Genomic DNA, 24,698 nt, shown 5'->3' with positions numbered 1-24,698 from the left:
GATGATGATGATGATGAATGATAACGATGATGATGATGATGTTGATGATGAGATGTAGATTACAGACACGGCAATATGCTTTTACAGCTAGAAGCATAAATAACTGGAATGCTTTGCCAGAGGAAGCAGTTTCTGCTACTAGTGTAAATGCATTTAAATCTGCAATCGAGAGGCACTGGAAATCCCATCCATTAAAATATTCACCATACCAGAGACAACCCTACGTGACGAGGGACAAATAAGCTTAGCTTTATGTCTCTACATCCAAGTAAATCCAAGTAAGTAAGTAAACAACAAAATCACCGATGATGATGATGATGATGATGATGATGAATGATAACGATGATGATGATGATGATGATGATGAATGATAACGATGATGATGATGATGAATGATAGCGATGATGATGATGATGATGATGAATGATAACGGTGATGATGATGATGATGATGATGATGATGAGATGATAAGGAGGAGGTCCAAGAGAAACCAATGGTTATGCTAGGGAGGGGTGATAGGCTGGAAGTGATTTTCTGAAACAAAAGTTGCACATTGTACAAAGCAGACCAATGTTATATAGTCGTGCAGTTAAAAAATAATAATAATAATCCAGCGTGAAATAGACTTTTTCACAAGTTTTCAGTGCCCATGATGGTGCATAGGTAAACAAATAACACACGATCGATCAGAATGTATCGACAAGAAGGCTTGACGTACGTTTTAAGCACATTTAAGCACTTTAATGGAATAATTGAATTTAAAGATGAAAATTCATTGTTTCTATCTTGGAAGGTGGGGTGGTTGTACAGGCCGCCCCAACCCCGCCCTCCTTGGTCAACCAATGACTCTGAAAAAGTGATCCATCCGGATACTGGCTAGTCCATGATTACAGGTAGAATGACTCTCTTACCCTTCGGGTTCCCATATGGGTATATAGAGAGAGGCAAATTAAGGAAGAGGGTTACAATTCCGAAGGGCGTATTGGTGCTTTATTTAGTAAGTGCTGTGTATGATCCACACGCCATTCATGATGAGTCTCCTTTCGTTGATTCTCTTATTTTTATTAATTTATTGATCAGGGGTGGATCCAGCCTTCGCCAATAGGGGGGCCCGGAATTTTTTTGAGGCCATATTTCCCCGATCGGCCGCTCGAAGTTGATTTTTTTTTTTGTTTCTTTGATGGGGTTGTCCTAATAGTCACTTTTAATTTTGTTCTTATAAATCAACATATATAATAATCTTATAAGCCTTATTTAAATCATAGTGCGAAGCGCAAGCTATTTTGTTATTTCATGTATTTAATATTTAAACATTCTGGGCAATGTTTGTGATCCTAAACGAGATGTGTATCCAACTAAATAATTACTGCGAGCGTGAAGCGCGAGCAAAATTTTTAAAAATACGTTTTGATCTGATCAAAAAAGGATCTATTAAAGGCTGCTTGCAGTTAGCCGTGAAGACGTTAAATATTTCAACAATCAAATGATGCGAGCGCGAAGCGCGAGCTGAAAATTTTTACATTTCTACCTGAAGAATGGAAATTCTAAGCACTTTTTGTAATCCTGAAAAGGATAATAAATTCGAAATTTACACCTAAAAATGGGACACTCTATTCATGTTTTGTAAATCATGAAAATGGTGAGTAATTAGAAATCTTTCTACATTAATAATGCGAGCGGAAATTTTTTGATATTGTGATCTGAAATTGGATAATGATTTAAAGGACAAGTTTACCCCAACAAAAAGTTGATTCGAATAATAAGAGAAAAATCCAACAAGTATAACACTAAAAATTTCATCAAAATCGGATGCAAAATAAGAAAGTTATGACATTTTAAAGTTTCGCTTAATTTCAAAAAACAGTTATATTCACATCCTTGTCGGTATGCAAAATTAATGAGGAGACTGATGACATCAATCACTCACTATTTTTTTTGTATTTTATTATGTGAAATATGAAATATTCCAAATTTCTCCCTGTTGTCGTGTGAAACAACGATTAATTCCTCCCTGAACATGTGCAATTAGCATGCATTGTTTCATACTATATGATTCAATCAAGTTGGTCCTTATTGTCAAATCTGTAAAAATGAAATTATTGTATGATTCAAACAATAAAAAACAAAAGAACAAGTGAGTGAGGGACATCATCGACTGTCTCATTTGCATGTCACTGAGTGGTGCATATCACTGTTTTGTGAAAAATAAGCGAAACTTAAAGATGTCGTAACTTTCTTATTTTACATCCGATTTTGATGAAATTTTCAGCATAATGCTTTTTTTTTTTTTCTATTTATTCAAATCAACATTTTTCTGGGGTGGACTTGAACTTTAAATAGAGAACAAGCTGCATATCTGAATAAAGATGCGCAGGCGTGTTTCAGATTTCGACCTAGAATCTGGGCATTCTAAATAACTTGAAAATCAATCAAGCGAGTGCGAAGCGCGAGCTTATTTAAGATAAATATTCCGATCTGAAAAAGGGTCAATTTAAGCTTTGTATTTCAAACACTTTGTATGAAAATTGTGAGGTGGATATGGATCACAGTTAAAAAAGCTGATATGTTTCATTATTATTACTTTGAATTTTGACATATATAGGACCGGGACATTCTAAGAATATTATGTCATCATAATTATGAAAATGATGATTATCTTCCTATTTCTCTTCTTAAGCGCGAGATAAAAATATTCCATTCTGAAAAGGGACAATTTGATTATTAAATTAATATCTTATTTCTCAATCTAATAAACCTAAATAATGAGAGCGCGAAATCTGTTAATATAGTGGCCTGAAAACTGGACATTTAAAGCACTTTTGTAATTATGAATAAGATGCATGAATTAATATATTTTCAACAATCAATGCGAGCGCAAATCGCGAGCCGAAATTTTTGATAAACTGTCATGAAATGGGGATTTTTGTAGTTTGTTATAGAATTAATATTGAGATATACATAACTCACCAATCAAAATGCAAGCGTGCAGCGCTAGCTGATACGTTTTGACAATCTGACCTGTATAGAGATATTTGGATAACTTTATGGAATACAGGAAAATAATAGGTACCTAGCAAATTAAAATTTGCAAGCGCGAGCAAAAAATGTTAATATTCAGACCATAAAACATAATTTTTTACAGAGCACTTTTTAAAAATCAATTTGTAAATCAAACAAACTAATAAAAGTTCGTTTTCCGAGCTGAAATATGTTTTGTATATTGATTTCAAAGTTTGACATTTTAAGCTGCATATTGAGCAAGATATGTAAATCACCTAAAAGGCAATGCGAGCGAAATTTTTATATAGATCTATAGATCTTTGCTCCGCCAATGGGGGATGGAGGGGCGGGCGGGCCCCCTGGATCCGCCTATGTTGATCGTTTCATTCCTTCTTTCTCCCTCTTGCCCGATCAACTAAATTTTTAGTTTGTCTTCTCGGTGTCCTTTTAATAAAATCTTTCTCCTCTCTTCACTCACAATACATAGATCGAATACTACATGTACAGCGCGTCCCAAAAAAATGTCCCTCTTATATGGGGCTAAATTACTTCAACAAATAAAAATTATTCTCAATGAAATGTATTTAACTAGGAAGCTCATCTCATGTTCTAACTTTAATAAAAATGTCATTGGTCTCGCCTCAGTGGTTTTGAATACACAGTCTATTATGTAAAAGTGGTGCTTTTCAGCCCATTCCAAGTTTGCATGCATGCAGCATTACTGTGTGTTCTGCACTTTCTAGCATATCAACCCCCTTTGACCATTCTGACCAAGGAATTCCCTGATCTGACCCTTGAAATCTCCAAGATATAACCAGACTCATCAAATCACAACCTTGAGCATGTTTAGAAGGGCAAAACAATATTTGACAGCTCAGTTCATGTTTGAAAATGGGAGATGCACAATGATTAAGACAACGGGTCATGTCTGTTTCATGCCTAATACTGCATTTTTGTTTTTATTAATGTTTTTTTAGTTAATAAGCTACTGTGGTCAAGTTAATTCAATGTAACTTTTTAAAAGAAAAAAGTCAAATTTTTCTCTGGTAAAGTTCCTTTTTCGCAAAGGGTGTTTAACTTGCGGATTCTCCTTTATTATTGAGCTTATTTTACTCATCCATCATTCACATTTTCTTTCAAGTTGGTGCACTGATTCCCCTTATCAATCATCAAAAGACTTGATTTTTTATATTTCTTGCCCTTCTGAACATGCCCAAGTTTATAATTTGATGAGTCTGGATATGATTAGGGAAATGTCCCTGCTCAGATCCTGGATGTAAAAATTGGGGTTAACATGCCATAGACAATGCAGATATGCATCAATGCTGTAAACTTGGAATGGGCTAAAATGCACCACTGTTACGTAACAGGGTGTGTATTCAAAACCGCTGAAGCGAGACCAATGAAACTTTCATAGAAGTTAGATCACGAAATGAGCTTTCTACTCATGAACATTTATTTGAGAATACTACCACATTTTAGAATTAATTCAGTCCTATGTCAGAGGGACATTTTTTTTGGGACGCGCTGTATAGTAATTTACCATGAGAAATATTGGTGTTTAAGAAGGGTTTGCTCGTTTTCCTGTGTCAATATAGGCACCAAGCAGTAGTTTAAACAAGGGGGTGCCTCTGCTCCTGACAGATTTTTTTTTTTTACCGGAGAAAATGCATCTGAAAATGGAGGTAAATTTGACCTGCATTTATATCATATTGCATATATCTGTTTGTTTTTGTTGCTGTTTTGCTTGTCGAGATTTTGTTTGCCCCTCTATCTCGACAAGGTTGCCCGGGTATAATATAAGACTGATTAAATGATATCTGTAAACCCCGATTTTGGAGGAGGTTCTCTTTCGAAGAGCATGATCGTTTTTAACCAAGCATGGGCCCGTGTTTAAAAGGGAGGTTTAGATGTCCCGGGCTAAAAAAAAAGGGGGGGCAGAGTAGAATCCACTTGTTTTATCCGAATTATGCTATATATTGTGATACAGTGGCAAAAAAAAACATACAGGAAGATGACTCTTGCAATACTACAATCACATCCTATATTACCATGGACCTATTATATAGGTCCATGCTATTACCAAATACCGATGACCAACCGCTGGTCGGTCTTGATCCTGTACACTCTAAATTCCAAGGATTTAAAATAAATCCAGATCGGCTGTGAACAGTGACCAGCCGAATATTAGATTTAGATTTAAACCTTGTTGATTTAAATATAAATCTAACAGATTTGAATTTAAATCTTTTGAGATTTAAAAGTTAATCCTTAGGATTTAAAATAAACTCAAAAATTCGGCTGGTCACTATCTAGCCGATCTGGATTTATTTTGAATCCTTGAAATTTAGAGTGTACGATCAATTACTGACTTTCGGGATTTATTGCACATTGAAGTCAATGCAATCAATCACATGAAATTGTTCTACAATTATTGCTATACGCTTTTTCAGCATGTTATTTTCCCGGGTTATTTTCAGCCACAAATATTTAATGATCCATATTAAGTTTCAAATGTATAATTTAGATGAATATATATATTGTGTTACATGTTTCTTTATACATTTCAATTGTTATAAATGTATTTATGATGGATTTTGTATACTGTTTTGTTGGAAATGAGAAAAAATAAAACTGAACTGAACTTTGTGTTACGGGCTCATAGAATCGGTTTCACCAGTGGGGCTGTAGCATAATACAGTATGAACTATACCTCTCTCATCATTGCACATCGTCAATCACTGATTTGGTCACATCACATGTGGCGCCAGCTTTCGATGACAATTAGAAATATTCCTTACAGATTATCTTTTTAAATAAATTATATCTTTCTTGTTTAGGCCTATAAAGATGTGATTGGAAAACTGTTCCTTAACGATGGTGCTACATTATTTTGCAACGAATACATTAATTAAGCATGTGCAATCTACATTATAATACACTACTGTATAATGAAGGTTTAAAAAATGTTGCAATAAATTCAGTTTGCTTCAATAAATCGGGTATACAATATTATGTGTTTGGTATAATGGCGACGATGAGGTGTACAAAAATAATTCATTACATGTTGTGTATTACCAAAAAAAAAACTCTAACTGATAAAACCTCCATGTTTCTTAATTATTAACACTATTATACAAATAATGCACAGTGCAATCCAGGGTACTTGCAATATGCGAAGGCAAGAGGTTGCTTGCGCCAAGTGCTTTTGCATGTTATTCTTATTTTATGGACGTATCTGCCAATTATTAAGAAATTGCCCTAGTACCGAGTTATTGTGTTTTTTAAGAGGATAACAAAGAATTTTATACAGAGAGTTCTTCTTCGTTACATGTTGACTTGCCGCAATCCCCTCATTCCATAGATGAAGATGAAAATATAAAATTTAATTTACATTTATATTCATTTCGAATTTTCAGTTTAGAACAAAGCAGGCCTGATTTATAATCGGTAGATGTTTTTGCTCTCTCTCTCTCTCTTCGCTCTCTTGCAGATATTTACAACCAGTGTATCCCCCAAACAACTGCCCTTCAAAATCTCTGCTTGCATATCCATTGCCAAATGCTTGCGCTATTAGGACTAGTGCGAATTATGTGAGGTATATTATGACCGTTAAGAAAATGTTACATTCATTGATATTTTATTTTCGGTATTGCCGAAAACGAATTTGCACCCACAAATCGGACAATTTCTTTCAATAACATTACAGGCCCATAGCCGGGGGGGGGGGGTGGGTTCTGAGGAAACCTTATGTTAAATCTAGTCTTATTTTTGATGAATTTCCTCATTGCACAATATAGTTCTGCCGAGAAAACACCACCAGAATGGGCGGGGCGGCGCTAGGGTTTTACGAGGGGAGGGGGGGCAAAGCGATCCACATGCGACGAAATGTTTTCTCAAATTGTATAACAAGAGTAATAAACGTTCTCTCGATTCTCTTCTTTCCTCTTTAATTTCGTTTTATTTTTCCACTTCGGTCGCCCCCCCCCCCTGTGGCAATGCTCCTGCTTAATTTATGGGTGCAAATCATATGTGAAAAGGGGGGTAAGTATACAATATCGGTATCGATGGATAATCGGATTCGCGCTGAAGTCCCCATTCGGCCAATTTTTGAGGTATTTCAGCGGAAAGTGGAACCACAGTTTCAGAGGTCAAGGCTTAAGAATTCATCACGCCCATGCAGCATGATTAGAGATTTTCGCAAAAATAGGTTTCCCATGCAAGCAGCATCGTGCTGTATAGTACTCTATATATAATTTTTTTTTAATCCATGAAAAGTATATTTATTTTGGTCTTTCTTATCAAATAACATCGAACAATACTATATATAATGCAATGGTAGATATATGTAGGGGATAAAGGGCAAGGTCTACCTGAATGAGAAGAGCCAAAGGTTATGTTTATAAAAAGGAAGCTGTCGCCGTTAAATAGTATATCCAACAACCGCCAGGGTTTTCCATAACCGAGCGACCGAATTTCGTTAGGCATGTTAGCAATAGAGGATTTTCAATCATTCATCATTTGAGTTAACTCATTAAAATATGATGCTGATTAAACTTTGCTTCGCGTGTTCAATACTGGTTATCTACATTGCTCATACAGGTAAGTGGGATATATCAATCCGAAGAATATTGTGAGACGTTATGTATCGATCTGCATGTCACTTTCTCTTCGGTCAGCGTTCCTCCATTGGTCACCATTTTCATTTTTGAAATCTGACCCTAACATTGCTCAAGATGATTATAGTCTCGACCATGTATTTTCAAAATACTCGAATTTGGTGTTTGTTTAAAAAAACCTTCAACCTACCTAGTCGTAATGACTGTATAACGAATGGTCTTCAATTTGGAATACAGATTGTTGCTTTGGCTGGAAGTCCTCAGACAAGTTTGTTTTTATTTAATAATAAATAGGCCTAACCATTCTAAAAATAATGTAGTCTACATTGACTTGACCTCCCATTAATATTACAGGTGTAGGCCTATGTCTATAATAATTTTTGATATGTTTTTCATGGTCTTGTATATGGAGTAGAATGTTTAGCTATAAGTGATATGGTGTGAGATGGTATCAGCAATAAGGGATGATGTCAATGTCATTATGGTATCATGTATGATTATAGGTCACAATCATGATCAAGGTCAAATGTCATTTAGGGTCAATGAACATAATATTTTATTATCATATGAATGGTGTTTTTGTGAATAATTATTCTATAATCGTTTTCAAAGTCAGCACTGCCGCTATATATTGAATCGCGTAATGCAGGCGAGACTGCCAGATGCGCTCTATATACTTGTTTCTAAAATATTGTTTTGTGGTTATTTTGATAGATGGGGCAACTCACACAGAAGATAATGTACTTGACTTTTTCCCTTCAACCAACGGTGATGGATTGAATGTAGTATGGGCTCATGGCGTCAACAGTATCGCAGCCCTCAACGAGAGTCTTGCAGGTAGGAGACTCATTATTGAAGGTGGTAAAAAATTGGGTGAAAACTAGGAAAGGTGGTATGCGGACCCTCTGAGGTGACTGGACATTTTTTCAATATATAATTTTCAGAACTTTTACAACGACCTTCTACCTCGTTCCAGTACCTACCCCCCCCCCCCACTAGTCTGCAGGCACAGACCCTGATTGAACATTTGATCAACAAGTGTGTCTCCAAGCAAAGACTAGCACATGCAAAAATTGCTGTTTCCTGTCCACAAGGCATGAGTAGGCTGCAATTCAGACCCTTTACTCGAGTGAAGGGTTTGCACAGCAGACTACCCCCACCACCTTTCGGCGCCCCTACTCCTCAAAATTTCACCATTGCGCATCATTTTAGGTAATAATAATAAATGAGGGAACGAGGTAGTAAGTCATTGGAAAAAGGTTAACAAAATCATGTCAAGTCACCTCGGGGGGGGGGTCCGTATACTACCTTTTAATCTTTTATTTTTCTCTCTTATTTTAAATTGTTATGAATTTGAATATGCATTAGAGACTAGTTATATGTTCTTCATTGTCATTTTAATTTTATATTTTTATTCTTAATGATCATCGTTGTACAATTATCGTATATATTCTGTGATAATACTTGGTTCAGTTGTTGTGTAATTTCCTTATGAGATTTGTTATTGAATATTGTATGTCTGATTTGAAAGAAGACAATAGAAACATGTTATAAAACAAAAATGCCGACATCGCCAGTCTATATCTATGCGAATAATGCATCCATTTTAGTTCTGATATCATGTATAGACTTAGTCTACTCTATAAAGCAGGAAGGGTTTTTTTTCCTCCGAACGTGTTTGTAATATCTTATGATATGTCACAATGTGTTTTTATCTCATCCACATACAGACGACACCATGATGTTAGAAACCGATATCATCCTACGGGGTATCGGGACTGAAAATCAAACTAACATTCCTGTTCACGCACATCCTCCCTTGACCGATAGTGACCTAACCCTTGAACACTTCCTTCAGGTCACAATACAGCATGCATACAAAGGTGGGTGACTTTAGGATTTACATATCAGTATTTATGTGTGTTCGCGCAAAGTTCCATTTCTATTTTTTGATGGATATGAAAGAAATAGAACTCTCCAGCGAGACCTCGGGATATAAACAAAGTAAGCATAATGACATGGAGGACATCCAATGATGTATAATATGTTTTGTGATTTTTTTTTTTTGGGGGGGGAAGCACCAAAATCTCAGTAAAGGTATATTCCTTCATATTTTACACGACAAAATAGAAATTGGTGATGAAAATTCTTGTACTTTCTTATTTAGCATGTTTAGCATACACTCTTAAAAATGTTTGGCAACATACTATCCACACACCAATTGGTTAAAACTTTATCCAATTCTGGGTAGTTTTAAACCAATAATGTGTGCTTTGGGTGAAAACTACACAGTATTGGTTGAAAACTACCCAGAGTTGGATCAAATTGTGTGGACAGTATGTTGCCCAACATTTTAAGAGTGTAGAATATATACTGCTCTTTATTTTTATGCGTGTGTCGGCGCATTTTCTCTTTATATTAATTGTAATCTATCAATTTAATTTGGATTTTTATATTTTCCTGACTTTGTAGTTCTGCTGACTGCTGTAAGTAGCATCACTGTATATCATTATTGACATTTTGATAATTGTTATTCAATTCAGGAATGAAACTTGATTTCAAGTATTTGGAAGCTCTTGAGCCTTCCATGGTTCTCATAAGAGATTATGAGTCAGAACTCAAAGCGCCACTTTGGATCAATGCTGATATCGTGATTGGTCCAAATTCACCACGTGATCCTGTGCCGCCTCAGCCCTTCATTGACATTGCAAATAGGTAAATGTTTCTTTAAAAATCTGTTAAAGCTCATATCGTCTGTTCATGATCGATTTAAATTAATCTATTAGTATTTTTCAAAATAAATTAATATGATTGGATCACACTCTCATAAACTGGTATAGCTTAGAAAGAATTTAATTTCATTTCGGTTTATTTTCATATCTATTAAACAGACAACAAATCGATACCATTCAAGGCACACAATAGTGCCTTTATATTGTTGTACAATCTAAAATCAAGATATGGGAAGACTGAAATGTTTCTTTAAATTACGTTACATTGACAGATTTGAGGGCCAAATTATTTGAAAAGCATGCCGTTACTGCAATACTATGATAATGGTTAAAAGTAGACGTGTATAAGCTCGGTCTATAAATTTCTAAGATATGATTCGGAACTGGTGTGTTGATACATAGCAAGTTTACTCATTATCACTACCTTTGTTGTTATTGCTGCTGCAATTCTCCTTGTTTTAGTCATTTTTATCATCAGAATTCTAAAACATTCACTTCACTTACAGGTACTTTGACAAGACCACATTATCACTGGGCTTCACGACAGCTTGGGGTCCCTTGATGGCCGATAAGCTCTACACATGGACCATGATCTTCGATAACCTATACTACTCTTACCCTCTGGACCCACAACCAGTCACCTTCCCAATCCGGGCAGTCTGGTGCAAAACGTCCTGGCCAAAATTCGTGTGGCTCCTCGGTCTCCGGGATTCCTTCTCTATCACCGTGTGGTCGTCAGGGAGCGACATCGTTGACGTCGAAGGACTCGTTGACCTGCGCACGCACGGTGACATGAGGAGAATATTCTACGATCTTCCAGATCTCCAGAAGGAGGCATTCTTGACCGCCCTTGATGATCCGGAAAGGACGCCCTCACCCCCACTGGACACGGCCTGGGAACGAGAACAATGGATGGCGTTTGAAAATCAAGACGGACGAAACTTTGTGTTCCTCAGCACTGAGGGGCTTGGTATATCTGGAAACGCTTCCCGAGCAGCAATTGTTCACTCTAAGAGACAGCATATGCCTGGAAATGATGAACCAATGGCAGTGAGGACACGAGTTCAGTTCGTGGACAGGTGATTATACCCTATGTATGGTGGTTCAGTGGTAGACCATGCATCCGCCTAATGAATGGGTTCGATCTTCGGCCGAGCCGCTCCAAAGGCTTACAAATTGGGCCTTCTGCAGCCTTCTTGTCTGGTGCTCGATGTATCAGAATAATTGTGAAGGGTAATGAAATGACCTTATGTTACAGGTCCCAATGGGAGAACAATTCATATACTCCCCTGGGTAACTGAAAAGAACATTATTGTTATTTTCATTATATTTGTTATTAGTATCATATAGGATTAGGATAGACACGGAAATGCGGTGCCTGTGAATGTCCCAAGCTATTTTAACAAAAGGATTGATTTTTTTTCCGATTTATCAAAAATATGAAAACAGATAATGACCGTTCTTTATGCACATTCCATCTTTCATGAAGGATTTTGAGGAAACTCAGCGTAGGATGTAAGTAAACCATGCTCAATTCAACTCTACCATATTTATTTTAGAATCATAACATGGTGATGGGCCATTCAAGACGGAACATTATACTTATGACAGAAATAAACATTGTTGTATCACACAAATTTCCTTTTATAGATACGATTCCACATCGACAGCAACAGTTGACATCTTCATCCGTAGCAAAAACCTGGTTGACGACGCGGAAACGCGGGAAAATATTTTGGCAGGAAACACGGATCCATCGGGGCTGAAGTATTCTATTAGCTCAGATGGTGGAATTGCATTTAATGGAACACAGTTCTCGGAATCATTACCTGCCGCAGAATGCTACAATGTCCAGGTAATATATTCTGAAGAAATAATGATCGAGTTGTCACTTACAATGCGATATGTCGGAACAACAGCAGATAACCTTTTCCTAATGGACATACGATTACATGAATAAAAATGTTTTAGTCACATTAATAGAGATAAATGGCATAGGGCCTACAATAAAAGTAATATAATACAGGTGCGGATCCAGAGTTGAACTTTTACGGGGGCTGATTAATGCACGCGAAGCGTGCCAACATGGCCAACGCTTCCAGAGCGCGCTCCCCAGGGGGAGGGTGCAGGGAGGGGGTATCTCGTTAAATTCAAATCAAAAGAAGACGTCTCTTGCGTCTCTAGAAGAAAAATGATACTAGGCGAGTTTTTAAATAAAGAGTGATAGTCCAGGATAGAAGGGGTCGAACCTTGTTTTTTTTTTATATATACAATGTTTTTTTATGGTTTCTTGTCAATTCGAGGGTGCTGATTCCGAATCTGAATGATGCCACTCGTGTATAACCTTGAGCATTTTCTGCAAATTGGCAAAATCCAATATGGCCGCCAAAATATTCAAATTACCCATGAAAATCATAAAATTGTCCACACATTGGCTTTAAAGTATACATGCAATTGTGCTGCCGGAGTGAAATAATATCTGAAAAAATGATTTTTGTCAAAATATTTATTTTCTTGATATCAAAATGGCCGCCATCATAGACCCCTGTACAATATGAATGGGGAAAAATAATTTTTACAAAATTGAGCACTGAAATGCAAGTAATTATGATCTATGAGTGAAGCAATGTCTGTAAACATGATTGCTAACGATATATATCATTTGATATGTCAGTTATGTGATAAATCCTGTATTTTGATATTCAAAATGGCCTTCAAAAGCCCTAACACTATTATGTACAATGTGAATGGTGACACAAAAAAATCACAAGAGTGAGCACTAAAATGCATTTTGTTGAGATAAACGAGTGGAATACTGACTAAAAACATTATTGTTAACGAAATTTATTATTTAACATGCCATGTATGTGATAAACCCTGTATTTTGATATTTAATATGACCGCCAAAGGCCCTAAAATTATGATCTACGATGTGAGAGAGGACAAAAACAATCACAAGGTGAGCACTAAAACGTATTTGTTTGTGGTAAATTAGTGGAATACTGTCTTCAAATATAATTTGCAACGAAATATATTATTCGGGTTTCATATTTGTGTTAAATATTGTATTTTGACTTTCAAAATGGCCGCCAAAAGACATTGACTGTATTATGTACAATCGATCTGGGAAACCAATTTTCACATGAGTCAGCACCATAACATGCATATAATTGTGATTTAAGAGTAAAATATTGTCTGAAAACATAATTCCTAACAAGATATACCATTCATTCTGCCAGGTAGGTGATAAATAATGTATTTTGAAAGTCAAACTGGCCGCTACAGGCCCTAACGGTAGGCCTATTATGTACTTTGTGAATGGGAACATATAATTTTAACAGAATTTGGCTTTGCTTGACTAAATGGTGTTGCATGTATGAGTGAAATATCGTCTGAAAATATGATTTTGTAACCAAATAGATAATTTCTTATGTTATTTAGGTGATAAATGCTATATTTAAATTTCAAAATGGCTGCAATATGTTTCTTTGTGGAAATTATCTTTCCCCAAATTTTACATATTAAGATAAGGGACTATGGCGGCCATTTTTCATTTTTAAAAGGCAGCATTCATCACCTTTATGACACAAGCTATGATATATTTCGTTAGAAATCATTGGGTTTAGACAATACTTAACACTTACATCAAAATTAAGCCATTTTCATAGTAAAAATTTTGTCAAAATTATCTGTCCCCAGTTACAATGTACATACTACTTTGGGCTATGGCAGCAATTTTGAATTTCAAAGTAAGGCCTTTATTACCTTCTCAACCATTATGTGATGTATTTAGTCAGAAATCATGTTCAAGACCAAATTTTACCTATACATCACATAGTTACGTGCGTTTTTGGTTCTCATTCTGGTGATGATTAGTTTCCCTATACGCATATTACAGAATTTGTAGGGGCTTGTGCGGCCGTTTTGAAAGTCAAAATACAGTATTTATCACCTATGGGAGAGGAAATGTTATATTTCATTTAAAAAATCACGTTTTCAAACAATATTTTCCTTATACAACAGAATTATATGGATTTCATAGTCAGGCAAATCCTAATTCTTTCAAAAGTATTTGTCCCCATTTACATTGTAGATAATACTGTAAGGGCCCATAGGGGCCATTTTGAATTTTACAATACAGCATTTATCTCATGCATGAAAAATGAAATGATATGTTTCGCCAGAAATCATGTGTTTAGACAATATTTCACTCGTATAGATTACAATTACATTCATTTTCTTGTTTTTACTCTTGTGAAAATTAGTTTCTCCATTCGCTTTGTTCATAATACAGATAGGGCCTATGGCAGCCATTTTGAATGTCAACATGCAGCATAATTACCGAAATTGCAAGGGAAATGATATGTTTCGTTAGAAATCCTTGTTGTCAGACAGTGTTACACCAATATTTCGCAGTTATTGGCATTTTAAAGTCAAACAAATTGAAAGGTTGTGAAAATTATTTGTCCCCTTTTATATATTGTACACAGTATAAGGGGTCTATGACAGCCATTTTGAATATCATAATACAGCATTTATCACATTAGATAGTATACAAATGACATAGTTTTGTTAATAGTCATGTTTTCAGACAGTAGTCCACTCGCAGGTCACAATCACATGCAATAATAGTGCTCTTGTTTGAAAAAAATATTTTCCCCATTCATATTCTACATAATAAAGTATACAGGGGTTATGGCGGCCATTTTGAATATCAATAAAATAAATATTTTGTCAAATATCGCTTTTCCAATTGGTATTTCACTTCTGCACAACAACTACATGCATTTTATAGCTAATATGTTGGCAATTTTATGATTTTCATGGGTAATTTGCATATTTTGGCGGCCATATTGGATTTTGCCAATTTGCGGAAAATGCTCAAGGTTACAAGAGTGGCATCATTCAGATTCGGAATCAGCACCCTCGAATTGACAAGAAACCATAAAAAAACATTGTATATCTAAAAAAACAAGGTTCGACCCCTTGTCTATGGGGCCTATCCTGGACTATGAGAAAGAGAACAGGAAGAAGATCTGAGGACAAAGAGAAAGAGAGAGGGGGTATTAAGTAAATGATCTGAGGACAAAGAGAAAGAGAGAGAAGAGAGAGAAAGAGAGAGGGGTATTAAGTAAATTTAAAAAAATCCCTGAGAATAAAAAATTATCGCAAAGTTTGGTTTGAGAAAAAATATACATTTTTATTTTTTTATTTATTCATTCGTATATTCATATTCCACAAATTCTCAAAGTACATTTCATGATAAATTAATTACAATAGAAATACACATCATCTGCATGTGCATTTTTAAAACGTACCAATAAAATGGAAAAAAAAAGTGTAGGGGCCTACTAAAAAGCAAAACTTGTAAGATGTAGACCCCCTATCGAAATCTTTTACAAGGGTAATATACATGTATATGATATGAATATAGTAAAATAATCAGCAAAATCATGTAAATTAATATAGATATAAACACTATAACAGTTACTAACACGAATGTATATACACTATATTCAGAATTATATATCAACTTCAAATAATCAACACTACAGTGGATATTTGATTATATCAGTATGAATTCAGAAGAAATTGTTTGATGAGTATTTCAATCGATTCAGAGTAGATGCCTCTTTTATTACTCTGTCCAGAGAATTCCAGATTTTGGGTCCTATGAAAAATACAGTTTTGCTGTATACTGTTCTTGTTTTAGGTAAGTGATAGTCATTTGACTGTCTGGTATTATATGAATGCAATGTATTATTATGAATTGGAATAGTTGTAAGCGGTACAAGTCAATGACTTTAAAGTTACGTTTCTCACGAAACAATCATCCGTATGAGCTCTAAATGGCATATTACATATTATCCTCAGTATTAGATTGATATCAGATTAATTCCCGATTTAGTCGGATGAGAATTAGAGGAATCTGAGATTGTTGCATCGATATTGTGTAAGGACTATGGTAAAAATGTACAAAAGTAGAAAATGAGATAAAAATATATATTGGCGTACGTACCTTTCAAACTTCAGCAACATCGCCGTAGTCTTCACCATAATTTGTCGCCACCACCACAACAATCATGATCCTCAACGACAGCAATGCCAGCATACACACAAAAGACACTTGAGAGAGCGCTCCATTAATTGATGTAATTTTCTGTCATCTTTATAATGATGATCATCAGCAGCAGCAGCGACAAGAGCATCATCATCATTGTCTTCTGTTTCATTATCTTCATCTTTCATCATTATCATTTTCATCAACATTATCATCATCATCACCACCACCACACCACATTATCAGCATCAATATCATCCCCATCATCCTCAATGCTATTGTCAATACCATCCATCATTCTCAACACAATTACATCAGGAACAATGATGTTCATCATTGTTTTTTTTTGTGTGTGTGTTTTCTCGAAACCTTGTAGATCTTGGACCATCTTGACGGGAGCATGCAGGTGGATTTCATCGTGAAGACCTGCAGCGACGCCCTCGAAGACGATCCCAACGCTGAGAAGGTAATCATGTCCTTTCCCGAGAAGGAGATGGACGATGGTCAGGAATACTACGTCATCGTAATGAAAACCGGAAGTGGCAAAGACGTCATCCTTGAGGACCTTCATGTTAAGGGGTCCCAAGATCCTGAAGGACTCTACACTACCCCAACTTACACGACCGAATCACGAGGAAGATCTCTCCTAGAAGCTACAGGCTTGTTCTCTTTGGTGATAAGCGCAATCATAACAATTATTCTTAGTACTAATTGCATGTTCTTTTTATCAAAAAAGGTGAAAAATCATACGCCAAAGTGGACATAATGGACAAGGGCTGTCGTTACGAGGTATGTGGTATGTTAGGGCGAAAGCTCAATAACTGTGGAACTAATTTCTCATAGCAATTTATCAGTATTGAAAACTCGTTTTTATCTGTATGGAAAAGCATTTGAATATATTGTTTTGATCTTTTAGTATATATAATTTGAGTTTATTTGCTCTATATAAAAGTATATCATTACTAAAAGCCCATTGTACTTCCTACACCAGCGGTAATTTAGCATGTGTAGGTATTTTCTCCAATTAAAACCAAACTTTGATGTCAAATTAACATAAAGTTGTATTGAGTGTTTATTTATTTTTTTATTTACTGACTTATCTTGATAATAATCTAAATAAATGATCTAAATAATCGATGCGAACTCGAAGCTCGAACTGAAAGTTGTTCATATTCCGACCCAAAACTGGACGTTCTAAGCACTCTTTGTGACCATGAACAGTATGAGTATCTATTTAAACAAAAACGCGCGCGAAGCGCGTGCTGATAATTTTTGATATTCTGACCTAAAACTTGGACATTCGAGTAAGCATTTTGGTAATTATGGATGAGTATCTAACAAAACATTTTATGCAAGCGTGAAGCCCGAGCTGATTTTTTTTCATATTTCAACCCAAAGTTGGTCAGTCTAAGCATTTATCTAACCATGAACAGGATCGTCACCTTACTTAACAATTGATGTGAGAGCGAAGAGCAAGACGAAAATGTTTGACATTTTGACATAAAATTTGGACTTCCTAAGCACTTTTGGTAAACATGAACAAGATGGGCATCTAATTATGCATTTGATGCAAGCGCCAAACTCATATAAAACATGAATTTGACGCCCCTGGTCAAATATTAATTTGGCACTCACCCCCCCCCCCCCCCCCACGAGATCGAGGTCAATTTAGTGCCCCTTCATTTCAGGTCAATTTGGCGCCCCTGGTCAAACATCAATTTGGCGCCACAGGTCAAACATCAAATTGGCGCCCCAAAGTTCAAATATGAATATGGCGCCTCCCTCCCTAGGTTGAACATGAATTTGGCACCCCAGGACAAACATCAAATTGGTGCCCCTATGTCGAACATCAATTCGGCGCCTCCTTATGTCAAACATCAATTAGCCGCCCCTCGGTTGAACATCAATTTGGCGCCACCCCCCGTGTGGAACATCGATTGGGCGCCACTATGTCGAACTTAATTTCGGCGCCCCTAGGTCGGAAATCAATTCGGCGCCCCCTAGGTCGAACATAACTTCGGCGTCCCCTATATCGAGCTTCAATTCGCCCCCCCCCCTAGGTTGAAGATCAATGCGGTGCCCCTTGGTCGAACTAGTGTCCCTGTATACAGGGACACTAGGTCGAACATAAGTTTGGCGCCCCCTGTGTCAAACATCAATTCGGCGCCCCTAGGTCGAAATCAATTAAGTGCCCCTTCATTTTAGGTCAATTCGGCGCCCCTTTCTCGGACATTAATTCGACGCCCCTTTGTCGGACATCAATTCGACACCCCTTCCCTCTTCCCCCCCCCCCCCCCTTCTCTCTATCTTTCCCTTTTCTCTTTCTCTTCTTCTTTCCCTCTTTTTCCTCCCCTTTTCTTTTCCTCTCTTTTCTTCCTGTTTTTGGCGCCCCCTTTTCGCCTACCCGGGCCCCGAGGCCCCCCCGAATACGTGCATGATAATAGTGTTTGATACTTTGAGGACAGGGGAGAAAATTTATTTTGGTAATTCTAAATTTCGCTTATAGAAAACGGGTATTTGTTTCAAGAGCATGTTTAAATAAAACAAAAGTAGAAAATTATCACTTAGTAAGAGGAGAAACCAAAAATATGTCATTAAAACATGATAAATAAAAAGATTTATCATTTATAGTCTCGGAAATTATAAATGGCTCGCAACTTTATACATGCTGAGGTCAAATTATATCATGATATTTTATAATGATATTTATTACATTCATTGAATTCAAATAATACTAGTTGAATAAAATAAAAATCTAAAATGTAACAATATAAACCAACTGTTATTAAAACGAAACTCTATCGATTAGGTGGTTATTGGCCCCGTGACCTCATTTCATTAAATAATAAAAAAATTACAAGATGACATTTTGGTACTCACAAATTGTGGGGAAATTAAACAATATAAACGAACTGTTATTAGAACGAAACTCTATCGATTAGGTGGTTATTGGCCCCGTGACCTCATTTCATTAACAAATAAATAAATTACAAGATGGCATTTTGGTACTCACAAATTGTGGGGAAATTAATGTATTTTGTCAGGACCGATACGTTGTCATTCCATGAAATCCTTGCTTGTGATTTGCTGAAAAGCTCAGATCTCTTGATGTTACTGTGGAAACTTTTACACAATGAAAGACAATTAACTTGTCACTGCTGACAGACGTCAGTATCCGGTTAGTAATGACAGGTTTCGCTTAGCGATTTCACTCCAATCAAATTAAATGAAAACGTGTCATTCTTTCTTTATGAGCCTCGTATGTAAAGCTCTCTCGTTGCTGTCAGTTTTATATCTTTTATTACACAAATACAAAAATAAAATTCCGAAATCGCTGTTTAAAGTATTCTTTGGTTTATTTGTGTTTTATTAATGTTTTATGAAAATTGTGCAATGACTTTAAAAGAGGTTAATAAGAATCTTCTAAACAAGACATAATCTCTAAACTCGTATTGCTAAATATAATTCGTTCTCTACAAATCAAATTGGATAAAGGGTTTACATATATATATCATTCAGATGCGAGTATTTATGCCTGTGAGCCAACGTTGAAATATTAAAATACCGCAGGCCTCGATCATAATTTTGTTGAATTTGGATTTCTTTGGTTTGTTGTAATTGGTGACAGAATGTGTTATTTTGTTACCAATGGAAACATTTTCTCCAGAAAAGGGAAACTTTAATAAAGCATCTCATGAAACAATATAAGGAATTCTAAACTTGACGCAAAAACGCAGTCACCTAGGCCTGTGCAGGAGTGAAAAAATAACCCTGATGCCCTGTATTGCATTATGAATATATAAATAGAATTCTGAAGTGCATGTTTTTCATGTCATTCGAAACATTGTAATCTAGGGGTGGATCCAGAATTTTCCAAGGGGGCATTTTTGTACAGAAAAAACAACCCCCTCAAAAAAGGTTTTTTTCTGACATAAATCACCATTACTTAATGGTGATTTATGTCAGAAACAAGTAAAAAAAAGGTCCTCACTTGCCTATGCACGACATATTACCCTTATTTGTTATGGCTCTCAGTAGGGGGGGGGGGCACGGGACGGATGTGCCCCTTCCTAGATCCGCCAATGATGTAATCACTTTGATTGGTCAGGATTCGGTTACATTCATGTGACTGTCTCAATGATTATATATAATATTTGAAAAACATATTTGAAATAAAAGTTTTACTTGCTTTCTAAAACTGTTATCGAGCAAAAAGTGATTAAATTTTTTTTTCTTCCGTGAATTGATAAATATGCCTACTAAGGTTTTGTTAAACATGCATCTTCCCAAGAGATACATAATAGATATCTAATTTTCCCAAGGGATTTGTAATAGAAGATGAAAGAAGTCAGCATGCATTTGTTCTTAAAAGAACGAGTGTACGAATATGCACTCGTTAATATATTTCAATGACTTGGTAGCGTCTATTTTTAGAGACCAATTTCCTGTATTGCATTTTGTGTCATTTAAGGAAATGTCACACAATAATGGGCAATGGTTGACAATTTTCCGTCTGTATCTCGCCCATTTGAAATTGGAAGGACGATCTCAGCTTGTCAAAAAAAAAGTTCTATCATCGTAAAAACTACACTTAAAATATTGCATCATTCCATGCTACTCATTTATGGAACAGAGTGCGTAGGTCTATAATCTTTCGCTAGCTATATATAAGCCATGTCACCAAGAGATGTATTTAAAGGAAAGACGTAGAGCTCTGGGAAATGCTTCGTTAAATCATGGCCACTTCTTCTTACAACACTCAGTCATACTCGACGGACATAGTTTTAAGTGATGGCCAAAATACCACTCCTCATTCTTTTGATCCGTCTGGAACTAATCCAGAAGATCTAAGAAGTCTAATCTTCTCCGCCATTTTTTTCGCTCTCATCGTGATAGCCAACATTATCAGCCTCGGAGCGTTCATGGTTGAGAAACGCCTCCGTACCTACAATAACTACTTCATCATCAACCTCACCATACTTGATTTGCTGGTTGGAATTGGCGTGGGGGCTGTGATAGAGCATTCTTATATCAACCGCTATCCATTTTCTCAAAATGTCTGTAGGATCATGACGGGAATCTTCAATGGAATCATCAATGCTTCTAACATCACCGTGGTTGTGATCTGCGCTGATCGACACCAAGCTGTCTACGATCCCATCAACCATTTCATCTCTAGGTCAAAGCGCAAGGCCATCATTATCAACTCCTTACCGTGGGTGATTGGACTGTCCTTCTGGATTGGGTATGTCACCGTGTGGGAGTTCGTCGTCGATTACGACAACGGACCACACTGTCTCCAGCTGTACTTAAAAAACCCCATCACGAATGTCATCCAAATTGTGGCCATGTTCTTTCTGCCTCTTACCATTATCGCCGTTCTCTACTTCAGAATCTATAAGAAGATCCGAAAGACGGTTGGGAGAAGGGGGAAGATAAAGAGGTCGGACGGGCTAACAGACACCAACCTTTCCACCTCATCCACAGATGTGTCAGGTGTTCGTGTCGTTTCGAGATCGCTTGAAGTCTCCTTTGATGACATTGCAGAACCAAGAAGCAGAGACGACACCATCGTATCTCCGTCACACGATGAAGGCAAGATTGGAGATCGCAGCCAAAAATTATCGGTAAGAAATTTAAGGAATGTTTCTCTCTTGTGAATTAATTGGACTTACTCGTAAAATTTTAGTCGACGGATCTAATTAAGTCTATTAAATACGTACATGTACTCTTCTTCAATGTAAATCTTTAGGTTGTCGAAAATATGGGGCAATACTCCGGGGGAGGGGGTAATCAACTCGGGCATGTTGTTAAACTGTTGACCATTGAATCATGTTTTACAAGGGAGTATCAAGTTGTAGTAGGCAACAAGTTAAAGTCAGGGGCGGTGTCAGGATATACTCTGATAGGGAGGGGGTATAAGACGATTTCAAGATGACGTAATTTCTTCTCCTTCATATAGTAGGGATATGTTATAGAGCTATAAGGTCGCACCTCTTTTTGTATATTCTTCTTTCTTCCTCTTCTTCATTTTTGTCTCGCCCACCAGAGGTGAGGGCGAGACTATAAGGGATCCATTAATGTCCGTCCGTCACAAACATTATGACACATAACTCCGCAACCGTTAGTCACTTTTCAACCAAACTTCTATGGTAGATGTACTTGGGGGGCCATGTTATGGTGCAGTCGGAGGTCACATGGTAAGGTCAAAGGCCATTTTGAGGTCAACGTTAAAGTTTACGTGCAAGACTAATTCCACTGAACTAGTTCAGTGAAGACTCCCTTATGGCACACAACTCCGCGACCGCAAGTCACTTTTCACCCAAACTTGGGTTGTAGATGTAGTTAGGAGACCTGCATGTTATTGTGTTCAAAGGTCGCATGGTAAGGTCATTTTGAGGTCAACATTAAAGATTACGTGCAAGACTCTTATGACAAATGTTATTCCGTCCGAGTTATTTTTACAATGAACCTTTGATACAATTTTGTTGCATGCCCTCGCAATTCACGATATTTCCGGTTACTTTTACAAGTGGGCGAGACACAACATCGGTTATGCCTTGTTTTCTTCGTTTCGTTTTTGTTTATCTCACAAGATGGTTGTGGTTCCCTACTATAGCGCCGCCCCTGCAACAGATTTGTAAGACTAATCTCTATTAAACCCACTCGATCACTGAAAAATTATATACATGTTATGTACCTATTTACGAGGCCGCCATCATTATCAAGCCTAATCGCTCACGATGGCGGTCTACTGCATTCTTTCAAAATGTCATTTTTTTTTTATGAGTGATACATTTTAAATAAAAATATTTATTGATCCAATGATTTTACTATTAATCTGTTATCTACATGAATCAATGAATTATGTATAATTGTTGAGTATACCTCCCCCCCCCCCCTCATCTCGGTTACTTTATGTTCTTGTTCTTGTACACAATAGGCACACAGTTTCTTTTTGTTTTTCCTTCTATTTCTCCCATTTTTCTGATTTCGGCCATTCTATATTTCTAAAAACAATAGAAATCAACCTCAAATCGTATGGAATCGACAGCTGAAACGACGAAGGCCTTTCGAACCCTCCTCTTCATCGTCATCGCTTTCGTAGTCACGTGGATTCCGGTTAGCGTTATGAATTTGATCTACTGCTTCGAACCTCGACTCGTTTTGCCAGGTCTACCAATCGAAGCTTTCACAACCATCCTCAACCTGCAGTACGGGAACAGCCTCTTGAACCCTCTCTCCTATGCCGTGGCTCAACCTCTTTTTCGAGAAACCATCGCTAGGATGTTCACCTGTAGGGGTTGTAGATTATCGCGAGCTAACTAAACTTGTACTCCGATACTGCTTTCTTTTTGCATCTTATGGTCATCCTCTCCACTTTCGTTTTAATTCATTACCATTGCAACCAGTGGCATATAGATCGGGGGCTTGGGACACCCCCCCCCCCCCCCCACAAAAAAAAAAAATCACAACCAAGAACAAAAAGGAGAAAAGGGAAGAAAGAGAAGAGAGAAGGCTGTAATATGATATTATTTAATGAATATTATTTGACTTTTTTTTACCCTTTATGTCGTGTCTGCCCCCCTCGAAATTTCTGGTTCATTACGCCACTTATAGCAACTACTTTGAGCTACTTTATATATACATATATATATATATATATATATATATATATATATATATATATATATATATATATATATATATATATATATATATATAAGCGTGTGTGTGTGTGTGTATGTGTGTGTGTGTGTGTGTGTGTGTGTGTGTGTGTGTGTATGTGTGTATGTATATATATATATATATAGATAGATTTTTTTGCGACATGCCTTTATTTTCTTGCATTGGCAGATGAACATTTCATTTGAAGAAATGACAAAATATGCTTTATTTCTGTTTAAGTTTATTTTTCATAGTTCCTAGAAAATTTGTGCTATGTCTATATTTTGTGGTATAATTATAAAAAAATTGTTAAAAGATACACAAATGAATGTTTTATTACTTTCAAGTTCATTTTGTCACAGTTCTTAGTTTGACCTTGTTTCAGATTAATGCCTCTGTTGGCAAAGAAATTTTAATTTTGCTTAAGGTTGACGATATTCTGGTCGTAATTTTCATTTGGTGAACAAGAAAACATTTTGTATCTCCACTTTGTTGACGTTTGGCCATGAAAATAAACTGGCCACTTTTAAATACTCATCCTTTTCTTATATGCATATACCGGATGGCCTTAATTTACAAAAATATGCGAAATTCCAAACGAAAATCATATTTATGTCA

The 24,698-nt window shown here is 36.4% G+C and overlaps 2 protein-coding genes across 3 annotated transcripts; both read left to right on the top strand.

Annotated features, from left to right (window-relative positions):
* The first annotated feature begins 7,303 nt into the window (after window positions 1-7,303).
* LOC129261582 (uncharacterized) lies at window positions 7,304-17,462 on the top strand. Of its 2 annotated transcripts, none has more exons than XM_054899638.2 (7): window positions 7,304-7,602; window positions 8,334-8,456; window positions 9,350-9,502; window positions 10,163-10,334; window positions 10,858-11,430; window positions 12,002-12,206; window positions 16,789-17,462. In XM_054899638.2, exons 1-7 carry the CDS (start codon window positions 7,542-7,544, stop codon window positions 17,176-17,178), a joined length of 1,677 nt encoding a protein of 558 aa, XP_054755613.2. In that variant the 5' UTR covers window positions 7,304-7,541; the 3' UTR covers window positions 17,179-17,462. The 2 variants fall into 2 exon arrangements, 1 of the variants encoding a protein (XP_054755613.2); XR_010293555.1 differs by lacking the exon at window positions 16,789-17,462 and adding an exon at window positions 15,368-15,670 and having other exon boundaries at window positions 7,427-7,602; window positions 12,002-12,577.
* Window positions 17,463-21,056: 3,594 nt separating this feature from the next.
* LOC129261583 (muscarinic acetylcholine receptor M2-like) lies at window positions 21,057-23,865 on the top strand. Its single transcript, XM_054899639.2, has 2 exons — window positions 21,057-22,039; window positions 23,436-23,865. The coding sequence occupies exons 1-2, from the start codon at window positions 21,149-21,151 to the stop codon at window positions 23,739-23,741; spliced, it is 1,197 nt and encodes a 398-aa protein (XP_054755614.2). The 5' UTR covers window positions 21,057-21,148; the 3' UTR covers window positions 23,742-23,865.
* Window positions 23,866-24,698: the final 833 nt, after the last annotated feature.

Source organism: Lytechinus pictus, chromosome 5 (assembly GCF_037042905.1).
Source record: "Lytechinus pictus isolate F3 Inbred chromosome 5, Lp3.0, whole genome shotgun sequence".
NCBI lineage: Eukaryota > Metazoa > Echinodermata > Echinoidea > Temnopleuroida > Toxopneustidae > Lytechinus > Lytechinus pictus.
Note: the sequence above shows the minus strand (reverse complement) of the source record. Positions and strands in the feature narration are given on the sequence as shown.